A 21471-nucleotide genomic window follows, 5' to 3' on the forward strand; every position below is an offset into this window, starting at 1 on the left:
ACCAAGATATCATCCACAAAGAAGAGCTTACAACCAAAGAGCTTTCATCCCAAGAGGTTACACTTGAAGATCTTCTACCACAAGAGCTTCCCAAATAAGATATTACACAATAAGATCCTTCAACTCCAAAGCTTCTACTAAGAAGAGAACACAATCTAAGAGCTTGCTTACAAATGCTCACATGCCTTGCTTAAATAGGCACTTACCACCCAAGATATTACAAACACAACCAATGTGGTACACAAGGTAAATGCAACTACCTTACGACACATATTAAATCCCACCCAAGTACAACTAGACACCACCATGTGGTCCAATTAAATTATTACATTACCTTTGTGGATCACAAAAAATATTAAATGCATGATTTAAGGAACTTTCTATAAACTTCTAAGGTGCCACCTACACACCTCGATAAATGAAATGACAACTATTTTTTCTTATTTTTCTTTTTATGCCACCTATGCACCTTAGCAAACAAAAAACCCTTTTGCTCCATTAAAAAAATACCTTCTATTTTTGTCACTTTCTCTATCCTCCAACTTTTATTTTACCCCCTTTTTTGTGATGCAAGATGCTCCAATCAACCACACATTTGGGAAAAAACTAACTGCTTAGAGTAGTGTAAGTATTGGGAGTACTTTGTCTTAATTTTTTTTTTTTAAGCAATACAAGAATGAGATAGATAAATATTTACTGTGACATAGTAAAATGTAAAACTTATAAAAGTTTCTCTACTTAGCTTATTCAATTCTTATAAAAAAAGTATTAAAAGTATACAAAAAAAATAACAATCACCATTTTACAAACCAGTAGTTATAGTTAAAACAATAATTTATACTTTTAAAATAAGTAATTTCAATAAATAATAGTTAAAAAAAAGGAGTTGCACTTGAATAGTTAATTATTTTTAAATACACAAACTAGCTGTCATTTCATTAGACAAAAATATTGCACAAAATTTGATAGCATTTGAGTTTATCAATACAAAAAGTCAACAATTACTAAAACTAGGACTAAATACTAGGTAGGTAGGAGATGTTTGGAGCTAGAAATAGTTTAACTTAGGATGCCAAAAACATCCATCAAAAGTATTTATTTACTTTTTATTTTATTTTATTTTACTTTATGCATAGAACTACCAAAGATTGCAAACAATCTTAGGACAGTTTGAGAAAATTAGCTCACACAAGATTTCAAACAATTTGAAAACATTAGCTCGCCAATAGAAAGTATGGGAAATGATAGATTTACATATCACATATGCATGTGATATGAAAACATTTTTTGACATAGCAAGTTGTATAGTTTACTACCATGATTTGAATAATAAATTTCACAATTTGCACAAAATCTATTTTAAGATATATTGATTACCAATCACAAGGTCATTAGTTGTGAGGTGTGTCAACCATTATGGTTCCTGCATTACAAAGAATTTGAAAATTATTAGAAACTGAAAAATTATAAAGTCAGACAATAGCATTTCACTAATATCCACAATTGATTCATCGATTTAATTAATACTTCCATATTACTTTATTTACAAAATCTTTAATAAATTTAAGTTGCGATTGATTTATCTATCTTATTGTAAACTAATACAAATTGCACTCTTAATCATACAAAGACAAAATAGAAAAAAATTAAACCTCGCAAGATAGTCATACCACTCCCGCAACTCACTATCCTATAAGCAATCACCACAATTTCTTTAACTATCAACTCTTAATTATTTTTGCACAACAAAACATCTTCAATTCTTTTGTGGACATATCATTGCCCCAATTCTCAAGTAACACAAAATCACTACTATCCACGAAACTACAAGTTTGCTTTTGTTCCTCTTCTTCACCTACTTGAGTAATTTCAACAATATATTTGCATTTGGGTATGCCTCTTTTGTTTCAGCTTTATTAAATCAGAGGATGAGGGATTGGATGCCTCGAGCTTAAAACCAAATTTATGTGGATATCTAAGATTAGACTGGAATAAAACTTGGGTTCGATCATACTTTTTTAGTAAACTGCCATTTAGTAGTTGTGAAAGAAATACAACAGATTATGCAAGATTGTGCAAGATCTCTGAAACCTACAATGAAGGGGAGTGACAAAAATCGCCATAAAGCTTTTTGTGTTGGATCTAAAGCTTCCATATTTTGCAACTTAACACGCTTAATGAGATTTGACAATTGTCCACCTATTAGTCTTGTATTAAGCATGGGAAAACACGTGGGAGAGACATATGACATATGCACTATCTGTTATATGTCAATTGGAAATTCTTCAAGAAGATAAAACAAGTACTTCCAATTTTATTTTTCTAAAGAATTTTTTGTACAAGAAACAAAGACACCATGGAAAATACCCTCCACCAATAGAAAAAATCAGAATTCACAATTCAAAATTTTAATGTTTAATAAAAAATAATTAATGAAGCTCATTTTTGTGGGAATGTTTTATAGTATTCACTGTTTCTAACAAAATAAGATTTAATACAAAAGATTCATTGATTGAAAATTTTAGAAATACGATCTTACCTCGCATTTATAACTAAGTAGCAAAAATTTATAATTTTTAACAATGATATAAGAATGTTGAACTTTTTGAATAAGAATGTATGAGTGGGATTGCATGAAATAACCGACAATAGAGCGAAAAAACAACCTTATCTGATTTGAACGCTCTCCAAATTAACATTTGCCTAATTCAAAATTCCACATACCTATAATCCTGTCAGTTATTAATGGTTTAGTTAATGCTTTAAGTGGTCACATTACCTTTTCATTTACATTATGTCAAACATTGGACTCTGCGATGTGTACGCAAATGACCCGCAAAATCTTCGAAGGAGTCAATATCCCTATGGATGGAAGCATCCAATTAAAACAACGATTCAAAATCAGTCATTGAGTCAGGCATATAGCCGAAACAAAGTCACCACGTCCAACAGAGGCGATCGAGCGATCCAAAATTCAACCTACACGTTTCAACTCACGGCGACGATTACGCAGCCAGCTTACACTTTCCTTGTATAAAGTTCATTTTAAATTGCTCTCTTTTAAGCCCCAAAAATCCTGAAAAAAGAGGAAGGAGAACAAATCACTCGATTTTTAGAGGGAAAATCACCCGGACACTTATTTGTGGATTTGTTTTGGGACAAAACTTTGGCGTGCCGCTCTTTGGACGTCCGATCTCTATATCAGGGTTTCGAGGCCTGTGAGATTTTGTGGTTGCTAAAATGGGTCCCCTAAGAAGGTCGAAAAATCCTGTTCAAATGGCTGTCGGATGGGTTAAAAGGCAACCTCCAAAAATGAAGGCATTTTTGGCGACAATTACAGGCATTATAACTTTGATTTTTCTGAGATTTGTTGTGCACGATCATGACAATTTGTTCGTTGCAGCAGAAGCGATTCATTCACTTGGAATCGCCGTCTTGATCTATAAATTGACTAAGGAGAAAACGTGTGCAGGTAATTGTGGATTTAAGATATTTAAATTTATAATTTCTTTTAGCGATGGTGATTTATTTTCATTGCTGATTGCTGTAGCTAGGGTTCACTTGCTTGTATGTTTTAATATTTTAAAATCCCCTAGGATAATACATGTGCTGGCAATTGAATGTTAAAGGGAATTAATTTTTAGCCAGGGTACATTCATTTTATTGTTTCAACATGCCGTTTTAAGGTTTAAATCCTTATCCGCTTTACACCATAAAATACCGATGGAGAAGGATTTCTAAGGTATTTGTCGATTAAAGAAATGCAGGAACACACTTTTTTCAGCTGGGGCTAGTCTGTTATTATTTCAGGATTTTAGTATACCGTTTCTTTGTATTGTGTACATTGGTCGCTCAGAAAACACGTGCAATTAATTGAGGACTAAAGGAATGCGCGTTAGTGACCTTGAGATAGTGCTGGGTCAATATTTGGTCTATTGGTGTGCAGGGCTTTACTCTTGTGTTTACTAATATGTGGGTTGGCGAAACAAAAACTCTGCAGAAGTTCTTGAGCATCAAAAGAGTGCGTGTTAATAATTTTATTAAAGAAATGTTGTTTTCACAGTGCATATAGTTGAATTGAGCTAGTGGTTTGATTGCTTGTGATTTTGGGTTTAATCTGTAAGTCTGGCCAGGAAGAAAACATGTTATTGTAATTCAGTATTTAGGGAATGTATGTTTATATAATGTCTGGGTAGGTTTTGATCAACATTGTCCGGGCAATTGAGCATTTGGGGAATGTGTGTTCATGTTCATGATTTGTATGGGTAGATTATGGTCAGTTGCTCTTATTGGTATGCTTCTATCTATGAGTTAACTGTCGGAACATAGGCATGGGTAATTTAGTATTATATGGATTGTAAATTGATAATATATTTTTAAGGGTTGATCATTTTTTGTAAATTTTCTCGTCTGTTATCTTTACTTAATTGTGTTGTATGTTTTAATGTATAATTTCACCAGGAAAGTAGTCAATAATCCATTTATCTTGGTTTTGATTATTAATTGCATATTACTGAATTATCTTGATAATTTAACACTCAGGGTATGAGTTTGTATACTTGTAATGCGTCTAGCTGGGGTTTCATTATATGTTGTAAATTGTCTTGGTACTTTTCCATCTCATGCGTTAAACAATGGTTGAAGATCTGTTTCCATTAGTGACAAAATGAGAGCACAGGGTTTGTAGTGGGACAGAATGTGTAACCTCTTATGGTGATGTCTGATTGGGATGTGAATTGATGTTAAATGATAGGAAATAGTGCTGTTGACTCATTTTTATACTGTGTTGTCTGAGATATCTGGTTTGAGAGAAAAAGGGAGTGGGATTACTTTGATAGTTGATACTGGTTTGCTTGTGTATTATTTGCTATTCCGGGATGCATTTTGATTTTTGATGTGTTACAGAATGTGTTTTGATTTTGTTTGGAATCTAAGAGTTTGAATGATATTGTTTGGCATCCACAGCTGCATTTTGATTGAGTCTGGTATCCACATATGCATGCTGATTTTGTTTGATATAAAAGGCTTCATTTTTTATTCTGTTTGATATTTGTAGGTGAACGCTGATTTTCCTTAGAATTGAAAAGTGAATTTTGATATTATTGAGAATTCAGTGGTGCTGGTTGAGACAGAGTCATGTTTGTCCAATGCAGGTTTACTTCATATCCATAGGAATAAAATTGCAAGCTAAATATCCTATTCCCTGCAATCACTTCCTGTATTGAATCAGGTTAGGCTATAAAATTAAAATGCGCCTAAAGTGTTTTAGATCTGAATTTCATGCCCGCTGTACAGTTTTGGGGAGTTGTGAATGATATTGGATTGAAATAGAACACACCTATATTCCAATGGAAAATTATATGACTCAGTTTTATTATGTATCCATGTTGCTGGGGCCAATGAGTAAAAATATAGCTAGGCTGCCATTGGATTTCATTTTTTGATTAATTCAGGTTCCTATTGAAAATCCTGTCCCCCGTCTTGAAATTCAGTTTCCACAAAATGAAATAGAAGTAATTGGGCTACATTTAAGGCTACAATGTTGTGAACATTGGGACTGAAATATCAAAGTTTGTGTACACAATATATATCTAGGTTTTAGCCTACAAAGGGATTGGAGGAAGTTAAAGTCCAAGCCACTTGACTAAATATCCCAAGGAAACCCGAGAAAAAAGAGCGGCATGCAAAATGAGGTAAAAATTCCCAAAAACTGAAATTTTTTGAAATTAGAACCCATTTGGTCTTGGGGCACAAAAACCCCAAAAATCCAATAAAATGTGGGGTCGGACATCGTATGCAAAAACGGCGCAAAACCCCAAACCCCCGTCCGAAAACAGGGAAAATGTTCATAGCCAACCAATCGGGAAGAACTAGCAATCAGAAACGGAGGGGAACACTAGTTCTCAGCTTATTAGCAAACTGCTACCAAAAACAGAAGCTGAAACGAAGTAGACAGAAGAAAACGTTAAAGCCCTTCTTGACAACCAAAAGGGCTAAGATGGAAAACAGCCAGGTAATATAAATAACTTACAGATACTGCTGAAAATGACAGTAAAGCAAGGTCTCCCTGAGTTGGATCCAACGAGTTTGTCCTCACAAAGATCCCACGCTCGTAGCTCTAACAACAAACAAAAGACCAATCCTTCAGAAAGGATTTCGAAAAAAGCTCTCCAATTTCTAAATGCAAAATTGAGAAGTGAGTAATTAAATTCCTCTTTCCATACTAAATTCACCTTTTGAGTGAATAATCAATGAGGGCAAATAACTAGCCAACCTAGTTAAACCCCGAATCGACCCAAATGAAAACAGGCTATTCCTGGAAATAGGAATTCCTCTGTGGCAAAGCTGCCAGAAATCAAATTCAATAAAAATTAAAGCCCAAAAACCCAAAATCATAGAAATTAACTTAACAACTTTCGCGACAATGCGAACCTCTAAATTTAGAGACACGCTCACTGGTCTAATCACATAATGCAAATGGGTTCGGATTTAATAATCAACAAAAGGTTTAATTTAAACAATTAATTAAGGATATGTCGACCATACAAGAACGACAGTGGTAAAATATGAATAGCTGAATCACTAACTCCATGTGCCACAGCGAGGGATATAAATCTTGCATACTAAAATACATGATCAAGTGCAATTGCATATCATATCATAGCCGAAGCAATAAATGCATTAAATAACTAATTTAACCTTTTATTCAATTATACCTGAATAATCCATTTACATCACTCATGTTTGCATAAAGCATAAAGAGACAAGAATGAAGTAAATAATTGTAGCAAAAAATCCATCACATAATATAATCAGAGATATGTCCAAATACCAAATAATCAAATATCATCATAGACCTACTGTCATCTCAAAATGGCATCAACATGCAAATATGATAAACTGAACAACATAGCAGTAAATCATCTAGGGTACAGAAATCAAAGTATAACATCTGACCCTCAAGTCATCTCAAGGTACAAACAAAAACAGTATCAAATATCTCTCAAATCAAAATATAACAAGGTTTAGACTGCAAACACGAGAGGCACTACACGTACGTACATATATGCAATATTTTAGTATATGTATTTTTATGCATGCATTGTATGTAAGTATATGTATTCATACATATATGTCATATTTGAATATACACAACACATACATGTACTTGTATGTAACATGTACAGATGTATGTAAGTACCATGGGTACCATTATACTAGAACATGTGTGACATTACAAGAAGGATTTGAGATTGAGTCATTTCTCAAAGGTAACATTTTTTTTGTAATTCCCTTTATATAACTAGTGAATATTTATATATCTTATGAAGCTTGTTGACCTAGTTAGCTCATGGTGGTCACTTGACGTATGTCTAGTTTGTCCTAGCCTGCATTCTCTGACCATGGTGGTTTATATTCATACCTGTTAACTTTAGTAGCAAGACTGTGCTCTCGTACCCAATTTCCCCCTTTGCCAATGCTTCCTCCTGTCACCACACTACTTGCAAGAAGAATTAGCATGGTGAAAGCATACTTCCACAATGATCAACTGAAATTAGTCATTATAACCATAGAACCAAAAATCACAACAATCCATGTGATTTTGGCAATTCGGCAATTTGAGCAAGATTTGGTGATTTTTTCTGACTTGGTAATGTGTCTTGGAGATTTTTTTTCCCAAAAATCACTAGAAAATCAAGTTGGTAAAAAAAGTGTAACACGGGGATGCGTCCCCCCCCCCCCCCCCCCCCCACACAAAAAAAAAAAAAAAAAATTGGGCTGTCTTGGAGATGGGGGGAGGGTGTTTCGGGTGGCGCCACTTAGAGCGCCACCTTTGCCGGAGTCGGGGAGACGTCTCCTTTGTGTGGATGTGGGGGGATGTGACGAAGTCTCCTTTATTGGGGTGGACGCGATGAAGTGTCCTTCATTGCGGGGGGACGTGACGGAGTCTCCTTTATTGTGGTTGAAGGGAGACTTGTGGTTTTTGTTTGCTTTATATATTATATACTTATTTTGATATCATGATTCATGGCACATGATACTTATTGTAATCATCTTTATGTCATGACTCATATGATCATTGATTACTTTTAGATAGTAGAATCTAGATACACATACTATTGCTCTGAAGATTGATATATAGACTAATATTTGCTGATGTTCAATGTCAGTGTCCTTTGTTTGTTTGTCATTTGATCATGAATCATGATGTTCCAGTTCAAAACTTCAATGCAATGTTCAATGTTTAATTTTTTATTGTTTAAGTTTACTGTTTTTACATCTTTATATGATTATATCAAGTTATATTGTATAATTGTAGTACATATTTTCATAACCAGAATTTTAAGTACCATATGTATAATATATACACCCTTGCTCTCATTGCCATCCCCTGTCCCCTTGCCATCCCCAAATCAAGGCTTCTCTGTCCCCTCGTCTCAGAAACTTGTCTCGCCGTCCCCCCGTCTCCTAGGGCGGTGTAACTATCGTAAAAAATTCACTAATAATCACCAATTTTTTTAATGTATGTGATTAATTTCTTTTTTATGTTCCTTGTTTATGTATGTTAGGTGTTAGCTTCGATTTGATGATGTCAAAGTGTGTGTAAATTATATTCAATAAAGGGTGCATGAAATATGTTTTTCACTTTGTTGATTCGTAGGTGATTTCACTATTCTAGTAGGCCTTGCCGATTCCGAGTTTTGGTGCTTTGAACATAACTAATAACCAAATTAACTATAATAGTAGGTAATTTACTAACATCTTACTCTTCACATGAAACATAACAATCAACAAATATTTCCATTCATATGAACTTCAAAATTGAGTAACTGATTTAACTAATTACTTGAAATATCAATGATTAATTGAATTTTCTAAAACAAACAAAACAGGGGATGTACACTTGAGGGTGAATAGTTGCTACCTATACTTACCTATCACTTGGTTATATTAAGTTTTAACAACCAAACAACTGTCATGCCCCCATTTTGGCTGACATCGTCTAGCGTGCCGGATTAGTCTATCATAGGCTCTCGTAGACTGGTGGTGATGTGGAGAGAGTCGACCAATGACTATTTGGCAGTATTTTGTCCTTACAGTTGATTAGTGATTTGGGCCTACGTTTGTTATAAAGTAAAGTTACTTTATTCGGGCCCAGTTTTATAATTTGATCTTGAGATGCACTTTTTATTATAAAGTAATATTTTATAAAATGCACTTTATTTCATAAGAATATTTGGATGCTTCTAGAATGTTTAAGTGACTTCTAGAGGAAGCTAGTAAAAAGTGAATAAATAGACCCTATGGGTCTTGCATTTGATCATCGAGTTTGTATTTTCTCCCCTGACATCAGATTGTGATTCAGTCACATAGTCTATTATGGAGCCAAGTGGTTTTAGATAGTCACTAGGTCTTTGGGAATGGAGTCTCCCTTGGATTCGCATAATTGAGGGGGTGAGATATCCGTTGAAGGGTTACACTTTGGAGATAGTATTCAGCTATCTCAAGCTGAGCATCAACTGTGGCCAAGGGCCAACTTTTCGGGCATTTGATTTTCAAGAAGATTTGTTTTGCAAGGAGTTAATTACAAATTCTGAAGTTCTTGTTTGATTAGCATTTATTAGGAGTATTTCAGTTGAAGAGAGTTTGTAGTTGTTCAGGAAACTTGATATAAGAAGCCGTAGCTACCCAGCTAATTATGGTGCATTTGTTGACTGAGTTAGTCCTATTCTGAGCAAGATATTGGAGGCTTCTTTGTGCACACTAAATAAACATTCATATCGCACCTTAGCAGAATATAAGTGCAGGTATTTGGAAGACGTCTGTACTGTGTAGAGATTTGGATTTGTACAGAAAGATTTTACCAAAAATTGCAGGGGTTTTTGGTAAACAATTTCGCAGGCCATATTTTGAGTTGTATTGGCCAAAGGGCACAGTCTTGGAGGAGTATCCTGTCTGCAATTATTGACTGGAAATCGCAGGTGATTTCCTTTGTATTTTTCGGGCAGGGGGGTTTCAGCAAATTCAGCATTTGCAGAGACATCAAGCAAAAAAATTGCAGAACCTGGGAGCAGTATTTATTTCGAAATTAATCCATAGGAGGTCGAAACTTAGCAAGGGTTAGTTGGCTGCATCCCTGAAGTCTGGGTGCTCCAATCTAGGGCAGTTTCGTCACTTTTGCAGGGGAGAAAAAATTCAATAAAAATCACAGGTGTTGCGCCACAATTTTCTGGCATTTTCGTCAGCAAATAAATTCATAAAAAAAAAACCGCTGCAACCCAGTTGCAGGTATTTAGGATTTTGGGCGACACAGTTTGGATGAAATTTGTCACCTTTCAGTGGAGGGAAAAATAAAAAAAGTGCAGAGCCTTTGCTGACCTGTACGGCCCAGCAGACACACCCGGTTTTCACAGGCATTTCTTCCAAACAGAATTCATGCTCCAGAATTTCCATCCAAGGGTTGATAGAGCAGACCACTAACAGTTTGGAGTTTGAATAAAAAATTCAGGTTCTTTATTGTCTTGTGTTCCTTAATGATTACTTGTCCAGTTGGTTGTAAATTTTCAGTATTATCCTACGCATGTGACAGACCCTAAACTGGTTAAGTTTGAGTGTTGAACATTGAGATAGTTGTTGAGAAATATTCAGTTTATATTGGTAAAGGACTTAGTTTTTGCATTTGCTATCTCTGGCTGCGAGTTTATGAAATTTTGTAATATTCCATATTTGAGAAATAACGGAAGAATTAACAAGTTATTTCCAGTATCCAGTATTTTGTTATTTCTGAGTTGTTTCAGCTGCATATATGTTTGTTTGTCGAGTGTTTGTAAAAATAATCAGAGGTTTAGAGGCCTATTTTGTTCGGGGACATTACAACAACATACATAACAACTTAATAACATTTTGATGATATTACAATTATTCCCAACAGCACTAGACTTACATGAGACTTGACATTAAAAACGTTGCCAATCTACTCCTAAGCTAGCACCTCTTGATGGCAAAAACAAGAAGAGGGGGTACCCATTTGCAATGGGTCAATGGTGTGAAACTCTCACAGCACTACTTAGCCAATTTAGCTTTGAAGCTCACTTTTAGAATGATGATCTAGCGTGTTGCCCATGAATCAGTTATCCTAACTAAGTCATATAGTAATTGTGCCTTTATAATAGCTAAGTGATAAAATCAAATCTATCTTTAAAAACAGTAGTTAGAACTCACCAAGGTCAAAATTGGTAAGTTTGCATTACGCTGATAGAGAACTCAAACCAAGACCAAGTGCTAAAATTATCACCCACCTAAAAATAGACTTTTTCTACAAATAGGAACAGTTCAAATCTTGAAATTGACTGTGCTGCATATTGAAGCCAAGAGGACATTGAAGCTATAATCAAATGCCAATAATAAAAGTTAGTAAAAAATAAATAATCATTGTTGCTAAAAATAGGAAGTTAGCCAAAACTCTCAACTATCAGTTAGTGACCAAAATGACATGCTAAAAATAATACCTTGCCAAAGATAGTGAGTTTTGAAAAAGTTGTTTCAAATCACTCCAAAAAGCTAGTTCATTTCCATCAGTTGGCTTGAACACACTGGCAGCAGCAAAATGCCCATTCTATCCTGTTGGGACTAATGCAGAAAGCCAACACCAACTGCACGACAAGAGAACCTGAAAATGGGGACATTAGGTTCCACCCTCCTCGAAGACTGCTTGGCCTCAAGCAATTTGAAAGCATCTCCACAATCGTCGCACTCATCTAGATTGAAACTAAGAGTGATTTCAGGGTCCCAAGTCAATATTAGAAATGAACCACCATGTTGATGCTGTGCCATTCAGATCATAACTGTAAAGTCATAATGCCACAACAGTACTCTCCTCTCCTGTGATTTAGTATGAGAAGATTTACAACTTTGAGTCGATAATGTTCTTGAGAGATGTCAAGGGCATATTGACTTGTGAAATTGACATTAACTTCATTAGTGCATGCATATACCTGAGTAATTAGTAGAAAACAAGACGACTGTCATATGATCAAAATAATCAAAGTCCCAACAAATAAAGAACTGAAGCCATGATTAGTAATTAAGGCTTCTTTATGCAATAAAATAAAATATGTCATGAGGAGTGGATGACTGCTGCCACTTTGGTAGTTTGAGCAATGTTGTAGTGAAAGCCATACACTGAATGTTTGTTAATATATTATTACTTAGTCTGTTTCTCCTGGTTCCATGCTTGTGATGGGATGCTCATTTCTTTTTCAGTTGTTCCAAATCACTTCATTTTTTAATGTGCAATCAATGAAGCAATCAAGTAGAGTTCTTAGAACTCTTAAGGGTACCTTTTAAACTCTTGCATATTATTTTAGATTTGAAAAAAGAAACTGTAATGTCCCCTTATTAGGGAATGCCAATAATTCTGCTAAATACAAATGGCTGGCTTCTCTCTGAATGCAATTTATATCTCAAAATACTCTGCTCTGATCTGTCCTCCCTGGATTACTGGTTTATTGAACGCAGATTGTATGTATATATGTGTGTGTGTGTATCATCAGATCTGATCTTAATTTTCTGATTGCTTACCAGCCTGCTGATTACTGATTTCAGATTTGTAAATTTGAACTACTGTCCTCCATGCCATTTCTCCAAATGAAGTTCTTCCTTTTTAGCCCTTAAAGAGGACAAATAGTCACAACTCTTACTAACAACTCCTTTTTTTATAAATGAGTTGTCTCCTTAAACTAATAGTTGCATTTCTAATTAAAATTACTCTGAAATCTCATTCCATTTCTCAATCCTTTTTTACCGGATGTTTTTACCAAATGAATCCATCCCCTTTTTATACCTCATTGTATACCTGTATGAAAGAAGGTGTTTATTCAAAGGAGGGATGACTTCCCACCAAGGATGATGCCCCTGTGTTGATCAATGCTTAGCAAACTCAGGCACTGCCTTCTCTATATGCTGCTTTATTAATGCCTACATTCTCATTTAATAATTACTGGCTTCAACTTATTTCATATATCTATTGGCATTGTAGAAGGGCCGGTGAAATGGTAATTTGTTGAGTCACCTAGACGTTAAAGTTGTGGTCCGTGATCTGTTTTATACCTTATCATATGCCTTTATGAATGGAGTTGTTGATTCAAAGGAGGCACAACTTCCACCAAGGACGATCATCCTTTGTTAATCAGTTCATAACAAACTCAAGCACTGCCTTCTCTAGTCACCACTTCATTACTGCTTATCTTGTCATTTAATAATTTCTGCTTTTTAACTTATTTTATATATTTATTGGGATCATAAAAAGGCCGGTGTTGGGGAGATGGCAATTCCTTGAGTGAGTTGTGATCTAAGATCTGTTTTAGTTTGGGGATATGGCAGTAACTAAATAATGATAAATGGGGAGAAAAATGAATCCGACAAACGTCTGATTGCACCAATAACTGCTTGGGAATATTTTAAATCAGGATAATGAAGACATTACCTATACATAGATTGAGGGAGAAACATTCATTGTGAGTCTCAAATAATGGTTTGTAACCCATGGGTAAAGCTAGATGCTGCAGCTTCCTTATTTAATCTAAAAATGCACATTGGGCTATTATTGAAGGACTTCTCTATCTTATCTTTTGCAATATTTATACTTTATATATTTTTAAACTTTACATTGTTTATCCATTCTAGCTCTTGTAGATCAATGGGAAAGCATTAAAGTATTCTGGATCACCACTCACAAACTCTTTTTCTTTGGTATGTGTTAGTGAACACGTTCCTCTTTTCGATAAATGCTCACTAGCTTGAGTCGACTGCCTCCTTCATAGACAAATAGTTCACAATAGTTGGGTAAGCGTTAATGTTCACTTCCCTTTGGATTACAAAGGCACAACTCCTTCATAAGATTTTCAACAAATCTTATCCAACTTATATCCACATGGGTACTTTTAACTTGAAAGTAGTTGCGGTCACACCTTATTCTTAGATTAGGGGCCTAGTTTAAGTGGAAAAGGTTTCTTGATCCAATCCTTTGTCATTCTAATAACATGCCTCGCTCGATGATTAATATCATCTGCCTCCTTCCTGTCAACCTCGACATTCATAATGGGTCTTTCACCAATTTTGTCTGCGTTGAACAAGGGGTTCAATAACTCCTGAGAATCCTGTTGCTTTATCTCCTCCGGGATGTTCAACTAGAGAGCCTTTTCAGCTAGATACAAAGTCATCCTACAATAGTCCCTAATGCGGACATTGTAGTCATTTGTGGCATTCATCCAATGATCTTCAACAACATCCTCATGATGGAAGTCTCTTCCTGCCAGACTCTCCACTTTCTCAACATTTTCAAAATATGGTCGGGGAGAATTGTATTCTTCGAGAGGATAGTTCTTCTACTCCCACTCGAAGGACGGAATATCCTGTTTCCTCTTCACTTGATACGCTCCAATGACCAATGGCCACGTCCAACAAGGTCTCCGTTGTCTCTTTATCTTCTCATAGGCCGACTCAATTTGCCGGGATATCTCAAATAGTACTAGTTTGTCACTTGGGTATCTCAGGAGCTTCTTAGGATTGATGGATGCACTAGCTACTTGTAGATAGGTGAACGTTTTTAACTGGATGAAGTAGGCTCCGGGAGCCGTGACCTGTGCTTTGGCTTCATCAAATAACCTCTTCCCATAGTCTCCCTCAATGAATTGAATGATCACAAAGATGAATGCATCATTGACGATTCTGTATTCTTTACTTTGCGCTAAGAGCTTCTTCTTCACCAACTAGGGGTAGACTATATATGGCCAGACACTGGGATCCTACATACTGCCTCTCTTGTACAAACTGGGATAGTTCGTCGCCCTCGCTGCAAGCAAGTACACCATGTAAGAAGTCATGTAAACTTCTTCTTGTCCTTCACCGTCCTTAGTTACTCACACAAGTTTTCACTTAGTGTGGTGGCCCAATCTAGTGGTATCTTCGCTTGTCTGATGGTCTCAATGAAGTTGACCATGAAGGTGCTAAGGTGTCCTGCTGTAGGTAAGCCCATGACTCTGCTCAGGAGAATAATAAAGTACCTGATGTCCTCCTTCATGTACCCTTGAGTCATATCCACTTTACCAGTTATCCTTCCCCGAGGAGGCTTCTCAATGAGATAAGAAGATTGTATGATGTCTATGGCCTCCTACTAGTGTTCCCTGTACCATCTCTCAGCTGCTTCATAGGAAAGTCTGATGAATTTATCCGCTTTCGGGAGATGGAAGATCCTCTCAATATTGTTGTCGTAGGTCCAACACAATCTCTCCGGTTACACTCTTGACTATTTTTTCATCAAGAACAAAATGCTGTGACAAGGCCATGATTAATTCACTTGCCTGTACTGACATAGGATGTGACACTTTGTTCACCAACCCGAAACGGATAAATGCAAATACCAAAGCTGATCTCTCTGTTGGGTTGTTGCAAATTCTCAGGAATTTCCCTAAATCCGTGTGTCCCAGGTTGGTATCTAGGATTTCTATGTAGTCATCATAGAATCTCGACTTCGAAGGTACACCTTGGAACTTGAACACGACAGGCTTGGGTGCTACTTTGGATGTGGACGCCATTTGATTATTTGCACATTATGAGGAAAAGTGTTTATTAGTCCAATAAAATGTAAAATCTATAAGCATAAGGAAAAAAGAAAAAAGAAAAAAGAAAACTCCATTTGGGCTTTTTTTTTTTGATCGGTAAACGGCCGTAGCCATGATTAATTTTATTAATTAAAATTAAATATACAAGTTGTTCCCCCGTTTTGACGGGCACTGGTAGGAAAGAACAGGGAAAGAAAGTCGGTCTTGCCCGGGAACAAAGTCCTATATTATACATTAGTAAAAGGGGCATACCCCAGTGATTACATCTTAATTGTGTCCAAAAAAATAACTTTGTCTTTTCGACAAAACTCCAAATTGGGGAAGAGATAATCAAAATCTGTCTATAAGTCACCACATCCAATAGTATGTTAAGGGTTAAAGATAAATCAAATTCATCAATCTTCAATATGATACTAGGAGTCCATTCCAAATAGTATCTAAGTATGAAATAATTTTAAAGAACAAAATAGTAAATTACTTATCAAATTTTATCATAATTTTTAAATGTTTTGCAATTAACTAAATTATATCTACGTATTGTAAAATAAATGATTAAATTAATATTTTTAATATCATGACTTGACATGTTTTTAGTTGTGATAATTTAAAGATGATTGTTTGTCATTGCGAGATTAAATAATTAACAATTGAATCCAAGGGGAGCAAACTGAAAACAGGCCAAAAGTTTATGCGAAAAGGCACCAAATCCGTATTGCATGAGGATTGGAGAGCCGAAACAAAGCGCAAGATAATATTGAATAGAAGGAATATTGGGATAACCAAATTTAATTTGAAGCTTAACCAGTAGTGCCAAAGTGATAGCGAAAACTAGAACTGAAACCAAACCCAGATAAAGAGGCTAAATTATAGTTATAAAACGTTTTTTTCTTAATATTGATCGATATATACAGTAACAAAAGTATCCCTAATATATATTGACAAGGACACTACATTAAAATGTGCCCTACATACTGATTTTGACTGAAAATAAAGCCAAAACGACTATCTACAAGAGAATCCATTATTAAAATAGATCACTAAAACCAAAATTTTGGGTTGGAGTATTATACAAAATGACCCAATCACCTATCTATATCATGCTTTCTTGAAAACAATAGTGATTTCCGTAGCTTCATGCAGAGAGGTGGCCTTAGATCTTGGGGGGAACTTGTATGTGGATCTTCCCCTACTGGTTTTGTCATAATTCGGCAAGCAGAATTCCACGTCCTCCAGATTGTTAAAGTCTACATCCAGATGACTGTAGGCATCAAATGCCCTCAGGTAGTTGGTTAACCAGTCCCTTCTTGGGTCTTTGACAATTCCCCTCCACTGTAGCAGAAAATTGATACTCAACTCCATTCTCGGCCACTCACGAAGAAACTGAATATTGTCCCTAATTACCAGGCAAGGGCGTCTTGGACTATTCACTTTGAATTCCACGTAAGCCTCTGGGAGAGGGATACAGAGTCGATCATCAATGTTAGTGACATCAATTTCCAACCCAACTAACCAGCAGGGATCGAAAATGTTATGGGCAATCCTGATGATATCCCATTTTTTAACACCCGCCCTAGCCAAGCAACCTACCCAGAGCCCTACAATGTCGCTTTTGGTCCTCCATGAATATTCACAACTGAAAACTCCCTCTCCTAAAGCCCTATTGATTGCAACATGACTCATGTCATCTAAGGGTCTTAGAATTCGATTCCAACGCTCCTGTTTAATCGGTCCACAAAAGGTCATGGTGCAATTTTGAATGCATGAAACAGGCTTATATTGGAATCCATAAAACCTAGACCAAACCGCTACCTATCTTTTAGCTAAAACCAAATTGCAAGCTAAGGTGAAATGCAAGTAAGCCCCAATTTCACTTATAAATAAGTGAATACGAAAATTCTAGAAGCCTAATTATGGTGAAGGCCTTTGAATAATTAATACGATTCCTCTCAAATTCATCATTTCAAACGGATTGAATTACTTAAGTGAAAGATTTTCCGCAATATAGGTACTTTGCCCAAAACGTGTGAAATCACTACCTACACAGGAGTTTGAGAGAACATGATTATTTCGGTATCGATGTTGGATTAGAGTTATGATTAAATGTTAAAGTGTTTAATACCATCGGTGCCTAGATTAACTAATATATCAGCCTCCTTGTTGCCTTCTCTGTATATGTGTGCATATCTTATTTCTTCAAATACCAAAAGAGATTTGATGATAGCTTCTAATTTGGAATTTAATACCCAGTTTGGGGTAGCTCGTTTTCTAAGGGCATTAATGATGATTTGGGAATCCCCTTCTATCATAAGTTTTTTGATATTAAGTTTAATACACAGGTTAATTCCTTCTTCTACTGCTTCGAGTTTGGCGATATTATTTGATGCCATGTCTAAAGACTTAGATCTTTTAACAATCCATTCACCTAATTCATCCCTTGCGATACATCCAATTCTCCCTTTACTTGGATTTCCTCTTAAAGCCCTATCAAAATTCAACTTCTTCCATCCTGGTGGGGAGGTTCCCATTTACAAGTTAGTCTAGCTAGATCGTTCTTCTTTTTGTAATAGAGGGGAGGATTTATTAAAAGTGGCCATTGTTTTTTGATTTTTGCATCCCATTCAGAGAAGGATCCCTCTTCTCTTGTTCTCTTTCTGAGATCACTATTCATCACTTCCAAAATTGCCACTTCTATTTTTGTATAGAGGGCTTTGCTCTGGTAGACATTGGTCTAGAAAAATTCGTCGATTACGTTCTTTCCAAATTTCCCATAGGACAATTGCCGGAGTGATAATCCAAAGTTTATCATAGGTTTTCTTTGGATCATCTTTAGGCCAGCCCAATAAGTGTTCTACCCATTTTCCTGCTAATGGGGAAGACCAATTTAATTTACTTTGGAGCCACCTCCAACATTCCTGAGAGAATTTGCATGTATATAAGAGGTGTTTTGCATTTTCTTCATCCTCTTTGCAGAGAATGCACCTTGATGGCCCTTCAAATCCCATTTTCCGAATTCTATCTGCTGTTAGTATTTTCTTATGCATGGCTGTCCAGAGGAAAATTCTTGCTTTGGGAAGACCAGCTGGATCCTAGCATAAGTTCATAGGTAGGGTGCTAACTTCCCATTTCTACGAATTTGTGATCATTCTATAACCTTCTTTAACTTTATATGATCCATCCTTTGATGCAGCCCAGATAAGCTTATCCTCCCTATCTTTAAGAATAATAGTTCGATTTTTTAATATGGTTTCCAGTTTCTCCTTATCCTCTTGGTTGATGTCATAGTCTGTTAATGTTTTCCACTTCCATATCTTACCCAACTCTGAGTTAGATTCCTCAATGTAATCTTTCACCTTTGAACCCCATACAGTTTTTAGAAGAGATATTGCTTCTGAAGAGAAGTCTACATTAATCAAGGGACGATTTCTGTTCCAAGAATCTTCCCAGAACAAAGCTTCATCACCATTCCCTATGTCCCATGTTAGGTATTTGGAGATCAAGCTACGATTATTCATAAGAAAATTCCAGCTTGTAGATCCTTTTGGGGGGGATTTAATTCTGAATAATGAAGTTTTGTCAAAAGGATTAAGGTATTTGTTAAATAAGATTTTTGCCCATTTCTTGTCTCTTTCTTGATAAAGTCTCCAAACTTGTTTGGCACCTCGCGCTTCATTCTGCCATTCTAGATTTTTAATTCCCAATCCGCCAAATTCTTTTGGTTTACAAATTTTACTCCAACTTATTAAAGCTGCTTTTTTCTTGTCCTCCAATCCTTTCCAGAAGAAATTACGTAGTTTGCTTTCCAATTTGGTGTTGATGTTTTTAGGTAGATGAGAACAAGACATTTGGTAAGATGGGAGATCTGCCAGGACTGCTTTGATCTTTGCAGCTCTCCCAGCCTTTGTTAGCCATCTTCCTTTCCAAGATTTAGTTTGATTATCAATTTTCTTGAGTATATCTTCCCAGCCCGAATTAGTATGATTACTCTTGTCAAGATATATCCCTAAATATTTGAAGGTAATTTGCCTTTTTTAAATTCTAGTTTATGACAAATCTGATCTTCAACTTCTTTATCAGTGTTTAGAAAGAAGATTTCTGATTTCTTGGCATGAATCATTTGCCCATATGCTTTTGTATATGTCTCCAGGATATGTTTCATATGATTGGCCTCTTCTAAAGTGCTAATTCCAACAAGTATGGTGTCATTAGCAAATTGTTGGTGGGTGTTGTTTTCAACTCCATTTGTGACTTTCACCCCTACAATTTTACTTTCTTCTTGTGCTGCTTTAATTGCCCTACCAAATGCTTTTGCCATAATGATAAACAGGAAAGGGGAGATTGGGTCTCCTTGTCTAATGCCCCTTGAGATATTAAAGAAACCTTCCGAGGTTCCATTGATGAGGATCAAAATTTTGGGAGTTGAAATACATTGAAAAATAATGTTAATCCATTGTTTTGAGAAGCCAAAGGCCTCTAAGGTTTTACAAAGAAATCTCCAATCTATCTTGTCATATGCCTTTTGAATCTCTAGTTTGAGTAACATACAAGCTTCCTTATTTTTTAATGTCAAGTGAATAGTTTATTGTATAATTGAGATTCCATCTAATATAGATCTATCAGGGACAAAGCCGGTTTGTTCTTTTGAAATGAGTTTAGGTAGAAAGTTTTTAAGGCGATTAGCTAGAATTTTCAAGAACACTTTATAAATAGTGTTACATAAGGCAATAGGCCTAAAGTCTCCTGGCTCTACACTTTCGTGCTTTTTAGGAATGAGAGTGAGTAATGTGTGATTGATTTCAATTAAAATAGATCCACAATTACCTGTAGCTTCTAAGGCTTTCCACAATTTCACTCCTAGAATATTCCAACATTGTTGAAAGAAGAAGGCTTGGAAGCCATCTGGACTCAGGGATTTATTCGGGTTCATACTGAAGAGTGCTGTTTTGACCTCTACAAGAGTAAAGGGTTCATTAAGGAATTCATTATCCTCTTTTGAGATCAACTTGGGAATGAATTTTAACCTCTCATCTTGGGCAGATTTGTTTGATGAGCCAAAATTATTGAGTGTATCATAAAAGTATTCGATGAAAGTATCAATAATTTCTTCAGGATTTTCAGTTTGCTCCCCCTCTAGATTCCTAATTTTGGCTATGTTAATATAGTTTCTATTATTAATGGTACTCATGTGAAAAAAACTTGTATTACAATCTCCTTCTAGGAGCCATTTTTCTTTGCATTTTTTTCTCCAGAATATTTCTTCTTTAGCTAGAATTTCTTCATGTTTTAAGAGGTATTCTTTTTCTAATTGGTAAGATTCATTATTCATTCCTTTCATGAGGATTTCCTTATTTAATTTGCTCATTTTATCTTCAATGTCTAACTTTTCTTTAAAATTATTTTTAAAATGTAAATTATTCCATTTTAAAATCTTTTGTTTTAAAATTTTTAGTTTGGAGGCCAGGCAAAACATTTTTGATCCTTCGAACTGATCCTCTTGCCACCAATCTTTAATTTGATCCATGAAACCTTTATCCCTAAACCACATTTTCTCACATTTGAATGGGTTTCTGTTGGGTTTGCTCTATTCTTTGATTTCCAATTTCACTGGGAAATGGTTTGAACCGGCCATTGGCAATATTTCCGCATCAATCAGATTGTTCATATTTAATTCTCCTTTTAGAAGAAATCTATCTAGTCTTTCAGCAAAGTAACATAACCCTTTCCTTCAGTTATTCCAAGTATAAATACCATTCTTGGTTTTGATATCCATGAGAGAGTTCCTTTGAATCCAATTTTTAAAACCTGCCATTGCTCTACTTATTTGATTACTCCCTCGTTTTTCATCCATGCT

The 21471-nt window shown here is 35.6% G+C and overlaps 1 protein-coding gene across 1 annotated transcript in view; it reads left to right on the forward strand.

Moving 5' to 3' along the window:
* Positions 1 to 2772: 2772 nt before the first annotated feature.
* Positions 2773 to 21471, forward strand: part of LOC149545137 (uncharacterized) — a 39157-nt gene continuing 20458 nt past the window's right edge. Inside the window, exon 1 of the mRNA XM_089790533.1 lies at positions 2773 to 3472. Within this exon, the coding sequence (XP_089646659.1) occupies positions 3241 to 3472 (232 nt within the window). The 5' untranslated portion in view covers positions 2773 to 3240. The remainder of the gene's footprint in view (positions 3473 to 21471) is intronic.

The sequence above is a fragment of the Cupressus sempervirens genome, chromosome 7 (assembly GCF_028749045.1).
Source record: "Cupressus sempervirens isolate cs-2001-9-10 chromosome 7, ASM2874904v1, whole genome shotgun sequence".
NCBI lineage: Eukaryota > Viridiplantae > Streptophyta > Pinopsida > Cupressales > Cupressaceae > Cupressus > Cupressus sempervirens.